The sequence below is a fragment of the Rhea pennata genome, chromosome 26 (assembly GCF_028389875.1).
Source record: "Rhea pennata isolate bPtePen1 chromosome 26, bPtePen1.pri, whole genome shotgun sequence".
Lineage (NCBI taxonomy): Eukaryota > Metazoa > Chordata > Aves > Rheiformes > Rheidae > Rhea > Rhea pennata.
This window is the reverse complement of record NC_084688.1, coordinates 5,542,020-5,561,463: the sequence shown is the minus strand read 5'-3', so window position 1 is coordinate 5,561,463 and position 19,444 is coordinate 5,542,020. Positions and strand designations below refer to the sequence as shown.

The 19,444-nt window shown below is 42.0% G+C and overlaps 1 protein-coding gene across 1 annotated transcript in view; it reads left to right on the top strand.

Moving 5' to 3' along the window:
* MYO1D (myosin ID) overlaps nt 1-19,444 on the top strand; it is a 136,451-nt gene that overhangs the window by 27,187 nt on the left and 89,820 nt on the right. The window contains exons 2-11 of the mRNA XM_062595903.1: nt 6,838-7,046; nt 7,880-7,973; nt 8,721-8,886; nt 10,411-10,464; nt 11,386-11,481; nt 11,821-11,937; nt 13,140-13,343; nt 13,721-13,866; nt 13,955-14,069; nt 15,102-15,272. Of these exons, the coding sequence (XP_062451887.1) occupies nt 6,838-7,046; nt 7,880-7,973; nt 8,721-8,886; nt 10,411-10,464; nt 11,386-11,481; nt 11,821-11,937; nt 13,140-13,343; nt 13,721-13,866; nt 13,955-14,069; nt 15,102-15,272 (1,372 nt within the window). The remainder of the gene's footprint in view (nt 1-6,837; nt 7,047-7,879; nt 7,974-8,720; nt 8,887-10,410; nt 10,465-11,385; nt 11,482-11,820; nt 11,938-13,139; nt 13,344-13,720; nt 13,867-13,954; nt 14,070-15,101; nt 15,273-19,444) is intronic.

Here is a 19,444-nt window from a genome sequence, read left to right as displayed (position 1 = left end):
TGCTTAGCAAGATTATCTACTGATGTTTTTACAATGCTTGTTTCTACCTTTCTTCTTCCTCAATAGTCTTACGAGTCTCCGGCATTTAGTTTCGCTCTCTTATAAGGTGAGCTCTGTGTTCTTCTGCACATGTGCTCCAGCTGACATCACACGTGACGTGCAAATAAAAGATCCTACCTGACTTTTGAGCTTTGTTCTTCTTTTTTGCTATCTGTTTAAAGATTTTGTGTTTTTATTTGACAGATTAAAAAGAGATTTAGGGTAGATGGCATTCTTCAGTTGGTTGCCATCCCCAACTTGTTTTCCCTCTTGCCTGGTTAGGTATAGGATGAGAGGATAGATAATTTAAGTTGGAAGAGACTTCAGGAGATCATCAAGTGCAATGTCCTGCTCAAAGCAGGGTAATGTGAATATCGCATTATGGTTTTTAGAGTGGTCCAGCTGGACTTTTCACATCAAAGGTGGATGTGTGTTTTACTGTTCTATGCAGAGAAATAAGGAGCAAGCTGCTTATTAAGCACAAGTGTCTGTGCTTAGTAGGAACTTTCCTCATGTGGACTAAAGAAGAAAACACAAGGCATTACGTTATCCCTGAAAGCTTTCCAAAGAATCTCTTCTTTTTTTCACATTATCTACTTTAAGTCTACTTGTGTCTTCTGCAATGTTTCTTGATATGCAAGAAGAATATGTAATATTTCTCTAACTATAGAAGAGAGAGATGGTTCATTCTGTCCTGTGACGCAAATAGAAATGAAAGTATTCAGCGACTCCTATGTTTAGTGGTTTGGCATTTTTTCGGTGCAAGGTTAGTACTTTAACTCGATATTTAAGGAAAGGGATTTTAATATCATTCCAGTTTCTAGCTAGCCAGCTGCATTTCACTATTTCAGCCTTTATTCAGCGTTCGTTAGAGCTAGCTTAGCATCCATCTTCCATTTTCCTTTCCCCTGACCTCACCTACTGGGTTGACAGAGATGAGCTAAGGGTCAACTGTGGTGGAGCTGCATCAGCCTTGTCAAATTACGGTCAAGAGCTTGCCTAACTCTTGGTTGGGTGAGGAAGATGTGGCACCAGTCATTCCTAGTTTACTGTTTTCTTTGGAAAAAAAAACGCCCTATGTCATGACAAAGGAGTCTTTAACCTTCTTTCCGAAGCTGACTGAAAACTGCAGATGAACGAAGTCTTGCTCACCCTGCCCTTTCTGTTCCCTCCCGGACAGGAAAGGAGTGGTGCCGAACGCACGGTGAATGGCATTTCCTATTTTGTTAAGTTGGCAACATCTGAGCACTGAAACCATGCGAGACAACTGCAAGCAAAAATTTGTTTCACCTGCACATTAAATGAACTTGAATCGCCCTTTTTTGGCTAATAGGATGGATTAAAGCATTGTAGGCATGCAGATTCAGAGTCGCGACAGGCCTGGATTGCTTTCCTAGAACAAGGAGGTAATATTGACTAGACAGATTTTTTTTTTTTTTGGTTTGCTTTTTCAACTGCAGTAAGAATATTTTAGCTCTGCTTCTGCCAGCCCGAATCCTGTTTGTCCGAATTCTCTTCTGATGAGGATGATTTGCTGTAATACAGTTCACGAACAATTTACTGAAGGACTTGAAAGTAATTCTTTCCTGCTCGACAGCTGAATTTATTTCAAGAATGCCCTGAAATAAGTTCTTTAAGTAACACTGAATGCTTAAGAGAGAGACCTGGTATCATGTATAAAAGGCACAATTGTCTGATGTGTTCTTTAGAGGAACACCGGGTGAAACGTGTCTAAGCAAAGTCATCTTACTTCCCTAAGCAGGAGAAGAATAGTTATTCCTTTGTGCCAATACAGCAAACTATGCAGTCTAACATTTTAAACTGTGTAAATACTATTTCACTGTCAGGAGTCTGCTTAAGTTTTCTTTAATGAAAACATCCTAAAAGCCCGTTCTTGCCTTCTTCATTAACATGAATTCTAGTTAAAATCTTAACGCCTGTTTGCAATGAAAATAGCGTCGAAACCTGCAGTAATGGAATTTTAATGCGTGTATTTAGTGGTAAGAAATAGTTGAGTACTGTGTGCCCCTTTGTGGGAGGGTAATCCAAGTCGCCCAAGAAGTTCGTAGCAGAAAAAGGAATTGCCCCTGTTCTTCTGCATGCCGAAGTGGTATGCAGCTACAAGATCGCTCTTCATCCCGTGCACACGTGAGTAAAGAAGAAAGAGTAGAGTGCTACTCTTTCTACGCTAAATGTTCGTGTTTACTTTGCAGTTTGGAGTTGCAGTTGAAATGGATAAAAATTTGAATCCAACAGCTTACCCTTTTCCTTGTAAGTGATGCTAGGTTTGCTCTTGAGAGTCTTGCGCAGGCTGATGCGTCTGTATCTATTCCAAATTATTCTCTTTTGCTTTTTTTTTTTTTTGCTTTTTTGTTACCTTCCTTTAGTTTAAGCCACTTGAACTGAAAGTAAATCTTTTTAGCTGATGGCCCTGTTGTGACCTCTTGCAGTGAAGACAGCTGCTCCGTTTCTGGAGCGTTGGTGTATATTGACGGAGGAGGAAGAGGTGAGACCAGAGCAGGTTTACTGAGCACCTGCCCAGCTAAAGTAGGAGAAGCTTTAGTGTGTCTGTATATGTGTAAAGCACAAGATTATGTATATCTTTGATCTGTGGCAGGAAACGAGTCCCAGAGGAGAGAAGCTCTTTGCCCTGAACAGAGTGATCCTTAATGGTGATACCTGCGCTTTAAGCTCTCTTAAGGTAACTTCAGTGCGATGGCTCATGGCTTGACCTGATTTTTCCAGCGGTTGTGCTGCTTCCCAAATATTAGACAGCTGGAGAGAAAGACAGGCAAAACGCATTTCTAAGGAGCAACTTCACACCCTAGGGAAGCTGAGCCGGAGATCGCGCTGCAGACTGATCTTTGTGGTAGCTGGCACAGGTTATCTCAGAAAATATGTTGAATTCCAGACATAAGAATAAGCCTGCAGAATGATGCTTGCGGTCTGCGATCCCAGCAAGTTTCTGTTTATCTTCCAGTGCGGGGGAATTATCATTGAAGTGATTAACTGTAAATTCCCTTTATAATTTGGATTGCAGCGTTTGGAGGGGCGACTGCCTGGTGGGGTGCCTTCGTTGAACGGTCTGTATTCTGCAGATGTTGTTTTGGAGTTTGGCTTCCAACTCTTGCCAACTAACTCTTTTCTTTATTTGTACTGAGTGCATTTGAAGTTGCATCATTTCCTCGGTAAGAACAGTTTTATTTTTGACTGGACTGTTTGTCAGGTGGGAGAAGTCCTAAATGTGAGTGCTCTCTGGTGGCGAGTCCGTAGCGAAGAACTTCAGCTTCCTGGTTTTGGTGGTGTATTTTCCAACGGTGATTAGATATGTGAACGCACGATATGCCACTGTTTCTGGAGGAGCAGATATTTGACTTGTAATTTAATGCACAGCAGTCTTACTTAAAAGAAAATTCTGAAAATAGCAATGCAGAAATTACTGGAAGAAATAGAATCACTTGGGGGAAAATCCTTTCCTCCTCAAAGTTGCAGCGCGATGTGCTGTGACTCTCGTGTTGCGTACAGCTGGGGTTCGGCTGTGAGTGGTATGTGCACGTGTTCCTCTTAACAACTGTGCTATAAATTGCTTTTAATAGTGGAAAACGCACTTCTGGGTGGTACGTGCATGGTACTGCAGTGATTTCTTCTCTACGTTGATGTGCTTTCTCCTGGTTGAGTGCATGCCCTGATTTAAGAGCCTCTCAGGTAAGTGCCAGCTGCCTTGGTTGTCCGGTTTTGTGACCATGCCTTGCGGAGGGATAGCAAATTTGATATAACGTATACACCTCCCAGCTCGGACTGCAGGCGTTGGCTGTTTTCTTCAGCTTTCACGAGCTCGTCTTGGGCATGGAAAACCGAGAGTCTCGCACCGAAGCAATGCAGCTAGGAAAACAGCCGCTGCTGGTTTTGGCCTGCCGTCGCACTGAACTGCCCCGTGCGATGAAAAGAGGCTTTATCAGCCGCGAGGGCTGCGGAGCGAAAGCTCGTTTTAGGAAAGTCCAAGCAGCACGCTGCGATTTTAACACCAGTGCTAAGAAATGGGGGAAAAAAAAAAAATACCCAGAGCCACGGCAGGAACGTCTGCTGCTCAGGAGCTCCGTACCCTTAAAGCAAGGCTTGGAGCAAGGGGTCCGTTTGTCAAACCCAGAGAAGGATCCTTCTCCTTCGCCTCCTCTACCTGCAGTTTTTCTATAGAAATTTAAGATGCAATTCATCTGAGTCTGGTAAAACGTTTTGAAACCTGACTTGGAGGCTGAATGCAAGGTCTGTGTCATCTAAGCCGGGAAGTGCCCGGGAAACGAGCAGAAAACGTGCCAAATTGCCGCGTGCGTCAAGGCATCGCAACCTTAGCGCTTCCGAAGTGGATTCGCTCGGTGTCGGCAGGGGTCTCGCGGATTTATTTTGGGCGCGTTTTTGCAGCCGGCAGACGCACCGAGGCAGCAAATCTGTAGACTGTGCTTACGGAGGAGACGGGGACGGAGAACTGTCGAGGGAGGAAACTTAAACTGGGCTCTGCTACTGCCAGTTTACATAATTCATTGCTTAAGGAAGAGGTCAAAGTCCTGGGTCCCGTGCTGGTGACTTGGCGCGACGCTTCGGGAGGAACGTGCTTTTTTATTTTCTTCTTGGCAGCAACGAGAAGCAGCCTGCGGCTCGTCACCTGGCGGTCCGGTGGGGTTTCAAACCTCCTTCCAATGCTAATGTATCCATCTTTTTGGCATTGAATAGGACCGTCTGCGGTAGCGAAATGCCTGCTGTGCAGCAACTTGGGAAGTGGCATATAAAACAAAAATGTCCCCCAAAAAACCCCAAACTCCTTTCTTCTGTGTCTAGAGAGCCTCTCCTGTCCTCGCAGGATAAGCACACGAGGCAGCAGTCTGCTCGAAAATCTCTTTGCACCCACACGTATAGCGAGTGTTGTGCATCCTTCCCGGCGGCACGGTTGCAGCCTGCTTTGTACTTGAAAAGAATTGAAACGATGACGGTTGAGTGCACGAGCGTCCCATATACACACAGCCGCCTCCTCCTTTCCCAGCAAAGCCTTCTAAGAAATAGGTTGTGATTCTGTATTTTGTACCTGTTACTTAGCAGTTTAACTTCTGCCAAGTTGCCCACGTGTCATCCATCATTTCTGTTGACATGCTCGGTCAAGAGCTGCTGAGTTTCAGTGAGTGCTGCTAGTTATAATGCTCTTACGTTTTCTAAGATATATATATATATATATATATATATATATATATATACACACACATACACATATATTTGGCTTTCAGACAGCTTACAACCCTAAAAGTGTATCTCTATGTTTTAAGCTCCGTCATGTTTTGGGATGTGCACATCAGGACTACTTCTAGTCAGAACTTCGCATGGGAACAAAAAGACCTTTTGCGATTCTCCTGCCTTTTTAATGAAGTATTTCTGGAGGCAGCTGGAATTGCAGAGGGGAAAACAGCCCGCTGAAGGTGGAGCGTTAGTTGCTGGGTTACATTTAGCAGGTGTTACAAAATTTGAGAAAAAACTGACCCGTCCGAGATGCTGCAGCGAATTCTCCAATGAACAGCAGAAAGTGCCGTGCCTGTCACCACGTGGGGGTGGTGATAACTTTGAGAAAATGATGCTGGAATTTATGCTGTAGCCCATCAAGGACTGTGCAGGCCCATGCTGTAGCGTACAGAGATGCTGTGGTGCCATCTAACGTTGTAAACTTTAAATACAGGGTGCATACAGGTGTTTAATAACCGAACTACCTAGCTTGCATGTTGCACTCTAAATCTGTTGTCATCCTTTCTCCTTCCAAGAATCCAACTCCTGGTGAGTTCTTCAGTTCTTATCCTTATCCTGAAACGCCTTCTGTGCTCTTCTAGTAGGTAACACTTTATCATATGAAGTTTTTTGGAAACATCTTTTAAATTTAAACAAAAAGCTAGTTTATCAGCTTCAAATTGTTGTTTATCATGTCTCCAGAATGAAAACTAATGGTCAAGTGGGGCTTAGAAAAGGGGTGGTTTAGTGTTACGTTCATATATCCTTCAGCAGCTTTCCCTTTTGGTTTCGCAGCGCTGATGACGTTGAAGTGCCACCTAGTGAAAAGGATGGAGTGGAAGCTAATTCCTAGAGCTGAAAGGCTATAATTTATTTCTTGGCTTGTATCTTGTCTTTACTTTCTTGCAAATGTCGTTAGACCTTCTAAGTTAGTGGCTTCAAAACTTGTGTTTATCTGGCCTGGATCCCAGACAGCTCTGGAATGTGAGAAAAAGAACTTGCCTTTAATCCACTTTATGACCTGAATTATATAAACTCGTCACTGATATTTGCCTCTCATTAATTCTCGAAGCAATAAATTATGTTAACTTGAAATGGCATCTTAGAAAAATTTGTTTCTGGTAGCCTACTACTGTGAAGGGGTACCTGGAGCGATGCAGAAAGCCCGCTTGCTTGCATTTGCAGGGCAGAAGTGTGCTATACTCAGAAATATAATTGGTGGGTTTTTTAATCTCAGTAATTGGATCTGTCATGCATCTGTAAGTGGAAAAACAGTAGAAATTTCCTTTCAGTGGTAAGATTTGAAATTAGCCCTAGTTCCTCCTCTTTGTCACATCGCGTCTCTAAATGTGCTAATATGCCCTGAGGACAGCACTGGTCACCGATAATGTCCTTAGTCAAGCCTTGTTATAATATTTGACTACGATGATGAATTCAAGAGCTGCTACGATGAAATGGGCAACTTGCTTGGAAAACCTATTCTTCAGTACTACATTTGACCAGTTTTCTTTGTCTCTTTTCTCTCATCCTGGGTAGGTTTGAAAAAGGACGGATTTACACGTTTATTGGGGAAGTAGTGGTTTCTGTGAATCCTTACAAAAACTTGAACATCTACGGGCGCGACACGATTGAGCAGTACAAAGGGAGGGAATTGTACGAGAGGCCTCCTCACCTTTTTGCAATTGCTGATGCTGCTTATAAAGCTATGAAGAGGCGATCGAAAGACACCTGCATTGTAATATCAGGTAAGCCGAAAGAGCTCTCCGTCACCAGGAACGCTTGATCTTTGTGAAATTCTAGGCAGAAGAATAGTGATGTGGCCAACGGTGACGTTTTGTAAAAGAGAAAACGATGCACATCTTATGCTTATTTGCATTTTATTCCTTGTGTGGAGACTTTTGCAATTATTTCTTCTCTAATTCAGGAGCGGGTAGCAGTAATTAGCTTAATCTGTGCATGCAAAGTGATGGCTTGAACGTGAGGCCTCTTCTCGCTCTGCCTATGTGAGTGTGAAGATCCGTTCCTGTCTCTTTTTTGCAGAATTGCTCATCTCGTGCTTTGGACGGCTGCTCGATGTTTTGTTCTCTGTTTTGATGGCCAGACGGGTTGCTTGTCATGGTTCTAACAGTGGGAGCACTGCTTATACCATGAACAGTTGCTATCTGGATCCTGGCACTTCGTTTCTGTGATGTTCCCGTGCTTCAGCAGCCTGAAAAGCCAGAGACCCGAGATGGTGCGCTGAACAGTAGCCTCTTGTATTACAGTTTGCAGCACTGCTGCTAGCCAAGCCTCTGCATGCCAGTCTTTTTCCTCTAACAATATTTCTTTTGATCCTCTGCTTGCTAGGCTTTTCACAGACCTGTGAAATCTTGCACCGTAGCTGGTATTAAGTTAACGTAGTAGTAACAACCAAACAGGGTTTTGGCTTGATTTAAAACATGTTCAAAGTACGCACAAAGAAGGTTGCTTTAGAAAACAACAACAGAACCCCCAAACATAATCACAGTAGAGCTAAGAATACTGTTCAGTGTTATGTTTTGATTTTATTTTGATCTATTCTTTGTATTTTTGCTCTTAGGTGAAAGTGGAGCTGGAAAGACTGAGGCCAGTAAATATATTATGCAGTACATAGCAGCCATTACCAACCCTGGTCAGAGAGCTGAGGTGGAAAGGTAAGGGCTTTGCAGCAAAATAAGTGATGTTGTTTTGTTTCTGGATCTCTTTCTGTAGACTGCGCAGTCCCAAGGTACTGGATTGTCTTTTACAGTAAGTGCTATTTTTAAAGCACTTAACTATTTTCTTCAGATTCTACTTCTACTCCAGAAATTTTGAAATACCGATTGCTAAATCTTGATTGCTAAGATCACGTAGAAAGGTTAGGAGAAAATCAAGCCTTCAAACTTTCAAAATAAAAGCAACGGCCAGAAATCATGTTTCCTGTGGCAAATTGTCTGAAGCATGTTTACGCTAGAACGGTATGACGAGTGAAAGGAGCATAGTCCGTGACCTTTCAGGCTTGCATATTCCTGAATTGCAAAATGTGCCTGTCCTAGCATAAAAGTTTTGGAAATACAGAACGTGGCTTTCTGCTGAAACAAATTTAATACCCAGGCTGAAACAAACTTGCAGATTATTCGCAAAAGAATTGAAGCAATTGGTTTCAAAACTCACAGTATTTTCAGTGGGGAGATCTGGTCTTCAGTTCACATTTGTTCAGCTCTAGGGAGCATTACCAAAAGCTCCCAACTGATTTTCCATGGCATTGCTAATGTCACACACATCAAAGGGCATCTCTGCTGATACTAACGTCTTTTTTTTTTTTTTTTTAATGCATCTGAAAAAAAGTTCCGTTAGAAAAGTGAATGCACAAATCTAGATTCATCCTTTTCTCTTCTCTTTTGCTTTTATCTGCACTAAAGAGTGAAGAACATATTGCTGAAATCCAACTGTGTGTTAGAGGCCTTTGGCAATGCCAAAACAAACCGTAATGACAACTCCAGCAGATTTGGAAAATATATGGATATCAACTTTGATTTTAAAGGAGACCCAATAGGTGGGCACATCAATAATTACTTACTAGAAAAGGTAAGCCAAGTTCAGCTGTAGAATAAAAGGTTTTTGTGTAGTTACATTTGTAAAATGTTAATGTTTTGCCATTAGAATATTTTCCTTTCAAACTTAATATGTCAACTTGTAATGTATGTGGGCACAGAATCACTTTAAATCTAGAGCTTAATTTTTGGCAAGAATTAGTGAAAGAACTGAAATGCTGGTAAGGTGCAGGTGCTGCTTTCAGAGCTCACCATGTAAAGGACCTGTGTTACTCAAAGCTTATGTTCATATAGGTGTGTGTCCTTTGTATCCAGAATGAAAGCTGAGATTAATTTAACATTAGCAAAACTCCTTCTGTATAAGTTCCTGCATTGAGATCTCTCTGGTAAATGAAATAAGTTTTCTAGGTCTCTAAGTAGCAACAGTCGGCTTTGGAGGCGTTACTTTGAAATGATGCCACTGCCTTGCGTGATCCCTTATAACTTTGTTTCTGCATATTCCAAGCCGGCCAAAGCATAATTCTTTTCATGTCACTAAGCGGTGGCCGAAAACATGGGAATGTGCAAAACCCCGCAGAGAAACTGGGCTTGATCTATTAACAGTTCTCATGACATGTTTGAGACACGTCTGGCTTTAATTTACGTATTTAACAACATCTGCTCCTTTTCTTTTTATTTCTCTCATTATTTCCCTGAAGTCTATTTTCAGAATAAACACTTTGTTTTATAAAAAAAACATTTAACATGTGATGCTTCCATGCAAAAAAAAAAAAAAAAAAGAGTGGGGCCACAGCTGCAGTGGCTTAAATCACGACCCTTTATTTAATAGTCTCAGTTCCAGCCAGTTAAATTTGTTTCCACTTTCAAAGCCTTGAGGATTTTGATACTAACACAGGCCAATAGACAGTGACTTTGCACTGGAGCGGGAACACACGTGCAGTCGCTGTCCATAGTTAAAACTCGCAATATAAAATAAGCGTAGGCTACTTTTTGACTGCCTGCTGGAGATAACTGTTTTTCTTGTGCTTTCTTACACTGATTTGGAATAGTCGGAACTCTCCCTTGCTCTCTAGAGCAGAGCTCTTGTATTAAGGGAGTGTTAAATTTTACAGTGGTTGGGTGCTGTCGGTCGTCCTGCCCTGGTGCTTTAGAGGTGGTTACCATAAGGCCCTAACCATGGCCTGTGGAGCATTTGTTTGCAGCCGCGTGGTCCTGTTTCTCCTTTCCAGCTATTAAGTAACCCTTAACCTAAAATGACTTTTTATTCGACTCTTGCATGAAAGCAATTTGGCAGTGGCCGCATGGGATTTCTGGTTAAAAATAGCAGGTTGCAGCTGTTACACAAGCAGGTCTTTTTGTGTTGAGATTTCAAACTTGATGATCGTGCCTAGCTAATAATGTTCATAAAAGACAGACTGACAATAGTAAGGTAATACTAAGTTCGTGGTATTTCAGCAGTAGCGAGCTGCTGCATTGGCTTCTAAGGGGAGATGCTTGGGAGGCAGGCTGTCCACATCCAGAAATACGTATCTTGTATTTTTGTTTTTCCCCTCCTCAGTCTCGTGTGATTGTGCAGCAGCCGGGGGAACGAAGCTTTCATTCATTTTATCAGGTTGGTGTTCACTTCTTGAAAATAATGACTTGCTTCTGAGTTTCCCGGGCATGATAGGCAAAATACATAAAGCTTTCACCCTCTCATGCGTTTTGCAAAGGATTCTCCCCACGCTGTTGCATTTTGAGCAATATTTTGGTTCTTTGCTTATTTGAAGAGGCCTGTTTTTGGGGAGGAGCATGGGAAGATTTTGTTTGCTGCCTTCTAGTCCCGGATTAACACATCTGTATACTTAAAAGGAGGCTAACTAAACAAACACGGTAGAATATTGGACTTCGACTCACTGCTTTATTTGTAATAAGTTTAATCCTTGTATTTTTGTCTTGAGACCTCTCTAGTCCATATGGAAGTAATTTTATGGCACCAAGTTCGCTTTCTTTTTTCTTTGGGTTCTTTTTAATGTCTTCCATACTGTATGGTGCCTCCTTTGTGTGTCCTTTGGGAGAAACAGTTGGCCTATTAGTATAACCTTTATTCTTGCTTTTGTGGTGAGAAAACTGTAGGTTTTTTGTTTTTTTTCCTACTTGTTCAGTACACCGTAGTAGCATGTTAGCACCTTTCTAACAAACATTTCCCCATCGGAAAGTCTCGGCGTGTAGCCGAGAAGGTCAGTGTGCTTGCCAAAATGCATCTGTGGCATGTTGTAAATGTAAACATGTCTGGTCCATGAAGAGCTTCAGGTTTGTCTTTTCTAGGCTGTGTTCAGAGCCTTGCAATGGTGCAGTCCATGTACCTTGCGAGTCATGCTTGTGACTCAAGATAGCATAGCTGATTCTGCTTTAGCAATAATTTCATCTCTTTGGTTTTGCATGTCAAGCAGATGTGTAAGGAACAGAATTTATTTAATATAAACGACTTCCTATGAAAAAGGCAGGATTTTCTTTTTTTCGCTCACCTTTTCTTAAATTACTCGTTGTTCAGCTGCTGCAGGGGGGTTCTGACCAGATGTTACGATCTCTACATCTTCAGAAAGATGCATCTGCGTACAACTATATCCGTGCTGGAGCACAGCTAAAGGTGAGGATGTTGTCAGTGAGCTGCAGGTAACTTGTCTTAATTGTAAATGTGTCTTTAAATACTTAAAACTACTGCTGAAACAGCAGGAGCTGAGGCTGAGATGTGTGTGGAAAGGTAACGCCTATCTGCTATTTTTAATGGAGGTTCTGGACCTAGAAGACAAGCCTATATTGTGCATAGTCCACTTGTTCCTATTTATGAAAAGCAGTCCTCTGCAGTAGGAATATATTGTCACTATTAATAAATGCAGGCAGAGGTATTTTGGCCACCTGGACCCATTACCAGTAACAATTTTTTCATGAAGAACCTTTTGTCCCAAGCTCATTTCTTTCTCCTCAGTGTTCCAACAACGATGGTGCAGAGTTCAAAGCAGTAGCTGAAGCCATGAAAGTGATAGGCTTCAAGCAAGAGGAGATTCAGACCGTCTACAAAATTGTGGCAGCCATTCTTCACTTGGTAAGTTCGCTGCCCTCCAGTTAGAGTTGGCTGTTCTTCAGGAGTGGTCAGATGGCATACTTGTACTTCTGACAGCTCTAAGTTTTCTTCCTGTAGAAGCAGTTGGAAGATTTCTTTGGCTGGGAAAATGTATATGGTTTAAAACGATCAGTGGTGAGTGAAATTGCTTGGTGAGATAGAGCACTGCAGTAATGGTGGAAGATAGCATTTAATTCTTCATATTCCACATCCCATAGCAGCCGTACCACGAAGTTCTGGGCTCTGCTGATGTTCTGAAAAGGAATTGTTTGAGTTTCGGCAGCTAGTGGGTAGGGACGTCTCACATCACTCTTCCTCTCTCTCCATTTTCCCTCACACTCTTCCCTCACCGCTGTGATTTTGCTGGAGGGATGGCACTTCACGTCACCGTGGAGATTTGAGTGCAACGAGGTACAGGAGCCCTCTTGTTCTCTGTGTGCTGAGCGGAGCTGCAGGCCCTCCTCGCCTACGCACTGTCACTCTAGCTCCATTCTGATCTCTCCTTGAGGAGAAAAGCACCGTAGGTGGGCAGGGGCAAGAAGGCAAAAGAAAACTGCAGCTCTTCTCCAATGTTTCCCCCTCCTCGGGGTAGTACTGCCGCACCGTGGAGGAAGGGAACAGAGGCAGAGCAGCGTGAGGCCATGCTGGTGGGATTCAAGACCACTATTACAGATGGTGCAGTGGTACTGGTACTTAATTCTGGGATTGCAGGTATTCAGTAGCAACGCTCCTGTGGTATTTTACTGTCAGTCAAGTCCTATTAGTGCTGCTGAGTGGTCAGCTTCCGTGGAATATTCACATTACCTTTGTGGGCAAAAGCTTTATAAGAACTGCAGCCTAGGACTCTTGTGGCAAGCTGCATTAAAGATGAAAAGCTACATCTGGAATTTTGTATGCTTTCCGTTAGTTCCCATCGCTAGACTCTGCGCCTTGAGCCAGTACCTGATTAAACCTGCAGAAATGTTTGATATACTCGGCCGAACCTTGAGAAGGAATGCTTTTCCTTGAGTCAAACTTTGTTACTTCCACCGAATTGGGAATGTTGTGGACATGTGGATATGCCAGCTCCACCCTTCTAATTTATTAAGAGATTTTAACGGCTCGAATAGCGGATGAACACGGAGTTTACTGACTGGTGTTAATAATAGAGAAATCTAAATCTAGTTTCATGCTATTTATTGCAGGGGAACTTGAAGTTTTCTGTGGATGGTGATACGCCTCTAATAGAAAATGGCAAGGTTGTGTCGGTCATTGCAGAGTTGCTGTCAACCAAATCTGACATGGTGGAGAAGGCTCTCTTGTTCCGAACGGTAGCTACAGGACGGGACGTCATTGACAAACAGCATACTGAGCAAGAAGCCACCTATGGCAGAGATGCCTTTGCAAAAGTGAGTTTAAATTTTCCTTCTCCACGTCTGATTTTGTATGTGACAATAGCTCAAACGCACTTCTTTAGCCTGTGGCTGTTTGGTTGAGTTGTACTTCGTGCATTAAAGAATGACAATGCACCATACCTAGTGACTTCATTAAAATTTAGACTTTGTTCTTTACAGTACATGCAACACAGCGTTATAAAGCTTAATTCAAGATGCTGCCTGTAGTAAAGAAAAAAAAAAAACACAGATAAAATTTACTAAAAGTGAACAGCTACTGACAAAAAGAAAATATCCCATAAAATGTTTCTTTTGCTTCCAAAACTCGTATACACAAAGTCTAAATACTAAAGAGATGCAGGCAGGATTTCTCAGTATTTGTTTCCTGACAGGCAATATATGAGCGTCTCTTCTGTTGGATTGTGACACACATCAATGATGTGATCGAAGTGAAGAACTATGACACTACAGTACATGGGAAAAACACAGTCATTGGGGTCCTGGATATCTACGGCTTTGAAATATTTGACAGTAACAGGTGAGCCCCATTGGTAAAGCACAGTGCTGTGCCTTCTCCTTTCTCATATGAGAAAACTCATTGCCTTTCTTTTTTTTCCCCCTCCTAGTTTTGAGCAATTCTGCATTAATTACTGCAATGAAAAGCTACAGCAGCTCTTTATTCAGCTGGTTCTAAAGCAAGAACAGGAAGAATACCAGCGCGAGGGAATTCCCTGGAAGCATGTGAGTGAGTTGGCAGGGGAGGGAGAGGGTAGTTTGAGGTCAGTGTACCAGCAGAAGTTCCAGATTTAAAGTTACTCCCCATGTAAGCTCCTGTCCAAGTCGATAGGACATCTGTGTCGGTGACAGCTGTACCATCAGGCTTGCTGTCTAGAAGTCAGACTGTGGAAGAAGCTAACTGATTATCTGATAACATTTCTATATTTCCCATGGTTTTGGAAAATAGGGGATTGCAGGTCTAAATTAAAACATCTTACGGCATCTTTCTGCCTGAGCTTCTAATCTAAACGCTCATTTGCTTTGTTTGATAGTGGATATTCAAATGGAAAAAAATTGAGAGTTCTGATGTTCAAGTTTCTTTAATAATGCCAGAGATAAGAGAGATTTTAATGGTAAGATGTTGACTCAGATTAGATTGGTATCAAGAGTTTGATCCTCCATTTGCAGTGAATTAATAAGTTTCCCATTTTCATGGGTGTAGAATCATTTGTGATAACTTACCCAGCACCTTTCAAAACCTGATTGTGGAGGAACCCACTCTACGAATGGGTGTTACCTTCTGTTTAGGAAAGAGCTAGAGAGCGCTTGACCTCTATTTTTGTGTCACCATGTGAAAAAAGTTACTGGTGTTTAGTAAACTAATTGTTGTGTATTGGATTTCATGCTTTTCTTATTTTCCCCCAGTTTTCACTGATGTAACTGTGTGCAGTTGAGTTTTAAGCTATTTTAAAGTGCATTCTGTAGCAGCTGAGTTTTAGGAGAAGTCTTGAGATTAATGTGAGGTATGTAAAAGATCGCTTTTTTTGCTGTTTGGTGGTAGAAGAGCACCTGTGCAATGGTTGCCTGCTTAATTTTTAGTTAGTGGTCTGTGTATTGCAAGGTGATCGCTTCATCTGTGAATGGTGGGTTTAATACTCCTGTCACACAAATAATGAAACTGTTCACTGAGCAGTGGCTAACACTGGTGTACTCCTGTTCACCTACTTCTTTCACTCGCCAAAGTCATATGCACACCTGTTCTTCTGCATTTTGCAGATTGATTACTTTAACAATCAGATCATCGTTGACCTGGTGGAGCAGCAGCACAAAGGCATCATTGCCATTCTGGACGATGCATGCATGAATGTTGGGAAGGTTACGGATGAGATGTTCCTCGAGGCTCTTAATAACAAGCTAGGGAAGCATGCTCACTTCTCCAGCAGAAAGGTAACTTGCTCCTCTGTATCCTCAGAACTTCTTGTCTTGTGTGATGCCTTTTCTATTGCTTAGACTCACTGGAATGAGGGAAAAGATTTGAAGAGTTCCTGGGCTTGAAATCCTTACTGCAGGGTGTGAAATTCAGTGCTTAGGAGCAGAGCAGCTCTTAAGCTACAGAAATAGGCCGTCTGATCTTGGTTTGGGGAACGCATTTTCTAAGGGCTTGCCATCAGCAGAGGGAGCTAAAGTATACCCAATGCGAGATCAATTTTATTCCAAGCATAAAAGAAGCAGGAACTTGTGTCTTCACATACCATGATGTCATTTATAACCAATAGACGCGGGGTTTCAATTCACGTGATTTGCTTCCCAGACTGCTGTAATACATAATGACAGCGAAATTATTCACACTTCTGCTTTATTACAGCACTGTGATTTTTTTTTCCATCGTCATTGGCTGCAAAGCACGTTCATCTTAAACAGTATCTTTGATCTTCCAGGCCTTTTGCCTTGCTTTGTTTTTGGTACTAGATACAAATTGAAAAGGCTTTATTCATCGCTTGGCAGCATACCGAAAACATGGTCACCAGGCTGATTAATTTGAGAATCTTTCACACTGAGTAATCGGATAAAGGCCTTTAGTATCTTGATGACTCTTTATTGAGGATATCGTTTGAAATGTAGCCTTTAGGATCCTAAAGTGTAGGGTTTGGGATAGTCATTCCCTCCCTTCCCCAGTATAATATTGTATGTAGGTCAGAAATACAAAATTAGCAGAGTTGTATAAGATATGTGCTAAAGATTGCCTCCAGGGAGGCTGAATATAAACAGTAGGTCTGGATCTGGCTTGTTTGACTAGAGGATAGGATGGAAATAAAATAAGCAGTTTTTCTTCCAGCTGTGGCTTTCCTTAAGTGCCCTTTAGCTGCAGCAAACCTGTCTCCTCAGCTGCCACATGCATGTCAGCTGAAGGAGGGGAAAGGGGGAATTTTGCTTTCCGTGTTAACCTAAATTTTATGTGCTTAAGCAGCAGGCATGTTAGGAATAGTCCTGAGTAGACTCACCTGAAATCAAGTATTTTCATGAAGCCTCGTTGAGGTTACTGCATTTTAATGCAAATTATTTCCCTTAGTACTAATGGTTGGGAAGAGTGAAGCCTGGAGGGGTGGATCCTTAAATTCTCTGCAGTGGGGCAGCGTGGGAAAAGGTCCAGCTTCTAGAGCTATCTTAAGATTAATCTCCGAGAAAGGAGTTCAGTTTCTGTTCAATCTTTCGTCCCATCTCTGCTAAGGTGGAGCGTTTCCATTAGGGAGAAGGGAGGGAGTACTTTGTGGTCGGAGAAGAGCACTGAATTTCATAAAGCATGTGGGAGGCTATAAAAGGAAAATAAAAAAAAAATTGCTGTTTGAGTCATTACCTTCAGGAGTCCCTTTGCAGCATAAGAATATTAAAGAAAAAAAAAAAGCATAGTGCCTATTGCAGTAGTCCTCAGTAGGGGGTGGCATTGTCAGAAAACAGTTTGCACAGCCTGGAAGGGAAACAAGGAATACAGCTATAAATAATGTTTATGGAGGGAATGATGCATCTCCCTGGCCTGCTAATTTCTAGTTTAAATCAATATAGCCTTGAAAATATTGACCCATAAAATTCTAACAATTATATTTTTCCCATCTCCCATCTTTGCCGTTGTCCTATACCAGTAGCTAAAATACCTTCTTCCATGAGCCTTTATCCCATCAAGAAGTACTGTAAGAAATCCGAGCTATCTCAGCTAGCCTCTTCTACTTTGGATTAAAGCAGAGGACTTGCTTTCATTGCATAATTTGCTCTTTCTGTCTGCAGTTGTTCTCTCCAGGTACTATAAAGTTCTGTGTAGATCGAAGATGATCCTAAAGAGTTAAAGTATGTGTGCTGATATGTTATGGGAACAGCTCCCATCTTTCAGCCTCAGTTAATGCTTCACTGCTCCCCTGTAGAGCATGTTGCACATGGGCTCCATGTGGATAAGCTCTAAGGGGCTGCTGTGCCCTAAATAGTAGTGTCCTAGTTTGTGTACTGCCTATCTGATCTGCTGCTGTCTGCTTGATTGTCCTGGTGAAAGCCAAACAAACCAGGAAAAATGCCGGCAAACATTTCCACTATGAATATTTGGGGCAAAATTTTATGTTCCTTGGTGGGGGGAAGGAAGGGGGAGTGGGTCTTTCTTCTCCAAATTGCCTAATAGTAAGCTAGACATGTACAAGTGTTAGTTGTTTCTGTAATACTTCTCAACATCACAGGCAAATTCTCTCAATCTCTTTAAATTCTGATTGTTTTTAATTGATCTTATAATTTCAAAGGATCAAGTAGAGCGATAGCGATAGACAGTATATGAATTGCTAAAACTTCAAATAGCAAAGTGTTCTGAATAGTGTCAAGCTCATCAAACTGATTGTGAAGCTAAGTGCGTGAGAAGGTCCACTCTGGTCCACCTGGTTGACTTAGTATCGTCCAAGATGCTGGGCAATAGTGAAGGTCTAAATGAGAGAAGAAATTGGGGCAAGCAAAGAGCAATTACTTGGTGCTGTACAGTCCAGAAACTTCCTGAATAAGGGATGGTGTCCTCAGTAGCCCTTGTCCGTTTTTTTTTTTCCTTTATTTTTTTTCTTTTTTTGCAAAGTGCTCCACAGCTTGGTTATTTATATGTAAAAAGCTCCTTCCTTCCCCGTTTTCCTTCCTCTTCCTTTTTCCCTTTAGGTTACATCTGAGCCTTATAGCTCTTGAACAGGGAGATGGTGTTCATTGAGTCTTCCCCTACACCTCCACCAGGTTGTTTGTCACCATCCACTGTCGTTTCTTCCCTAGCCCAGAGCAGCTTAGTGCCTTTGGCTGTTCCTTCTGCGGCAGTCAGTTGATGGGCTTTGCCCTTCCTCAAGCCTCTTCCAGTTTCTCCTGTGTCTTTTCTGATATGGAGAATTGGGAATAGTCATTCAAGATCCCTCATTTAACTGTGAACCTTGGCTTATCTTCCCGTATCTTCATGCGTATCACTCTTTGTTGAAGTTCGTTTGCTTTTTCATTGCCCTTACCTTAGCCTCTGGTGTCTTCCTAAGGTTCTTCACATTCAACCATTGTTTTTACTTCCCTGAATAATTATTAGCAACAAACTTGATCACCTCTTATTATCCTCTGTTTATGGTTCATTTAAGACTATTAACAGCGTAGACCTCAGCTCAGGCCCCTGTGGGTCTCCCTGGTGAACCTCTACTGTAAAACCACAGCATTTAGTGTTACCCTCTGTTTCCTGGCTTTCCATTTTCTGTGCAAGGACCTTTTCTCTTGTCTTTCGTAGCAGCTTAATTTATTTGAGTTGCTAGCGAGGAACCTTATGTTCCTCTTAGAAAACCAAGCAGACTATCAACTGTATCAGTACACATAATCTTTTTTCTTTCTTTTTCTTTTTTTATAATTTATACTGATTTGCTCAGCAGGTGCAAAATGCACGGGGAAAAACACTCATTAAAAAAAATTATCATGTTAAGCTACCTTCCAAACTCACCTGTGCCGGGTGAATTTGATTGTGTCCCATCTGGTAGAGGCATTTGCTGCTTTTCATCATATTTTTGTTTGTTCTGTACCTCTTCTACTGATGTGTAGGCTTGAGATGTATAATTTGGGTGGTTGAAAAAGGCATTAGACCCCCTCTATCGCCTTGCTGCTGAACACAGCTGCAAAAAGACAAATTGCTTAGTTTTTCTGGGATGGCCTTATTTTCTCATTTTCTGCGTTCCTTCTGTACCTTGGTCATCTGTCAGCCCTACAAACCCTGGCAGGCTTCCTGTTCCTAACGTGCTGGGCTTCTTATACCTTTGTAACCTTTTATGTACCTGTTACTCAAACATTTTGCTTGCTTGTGATTTTTTTTTTAATCTAATCTGTCAGTTTGAGCCAATCTATTTTCTACTCTTGGACGCAGGTTAAGCTTTTGAAGGATATCTTCCTGCTTCTAATAATCTCTTACCCTGCAGTGCAACGATGCTAATTTCCTCTTGCGTTTTCCCAAGACTTTTGGTAAGGTGGGTAAATATTTATTCCTAGCTCTCAGCGTTTTCGAATGGTGCCCATGCATCCTGCAAAGTCTTAACTCGTTTACCTGCCCCCTTTGGGCTTTAACAAGAAAAATCATTTTTCTGGTGCTCTCC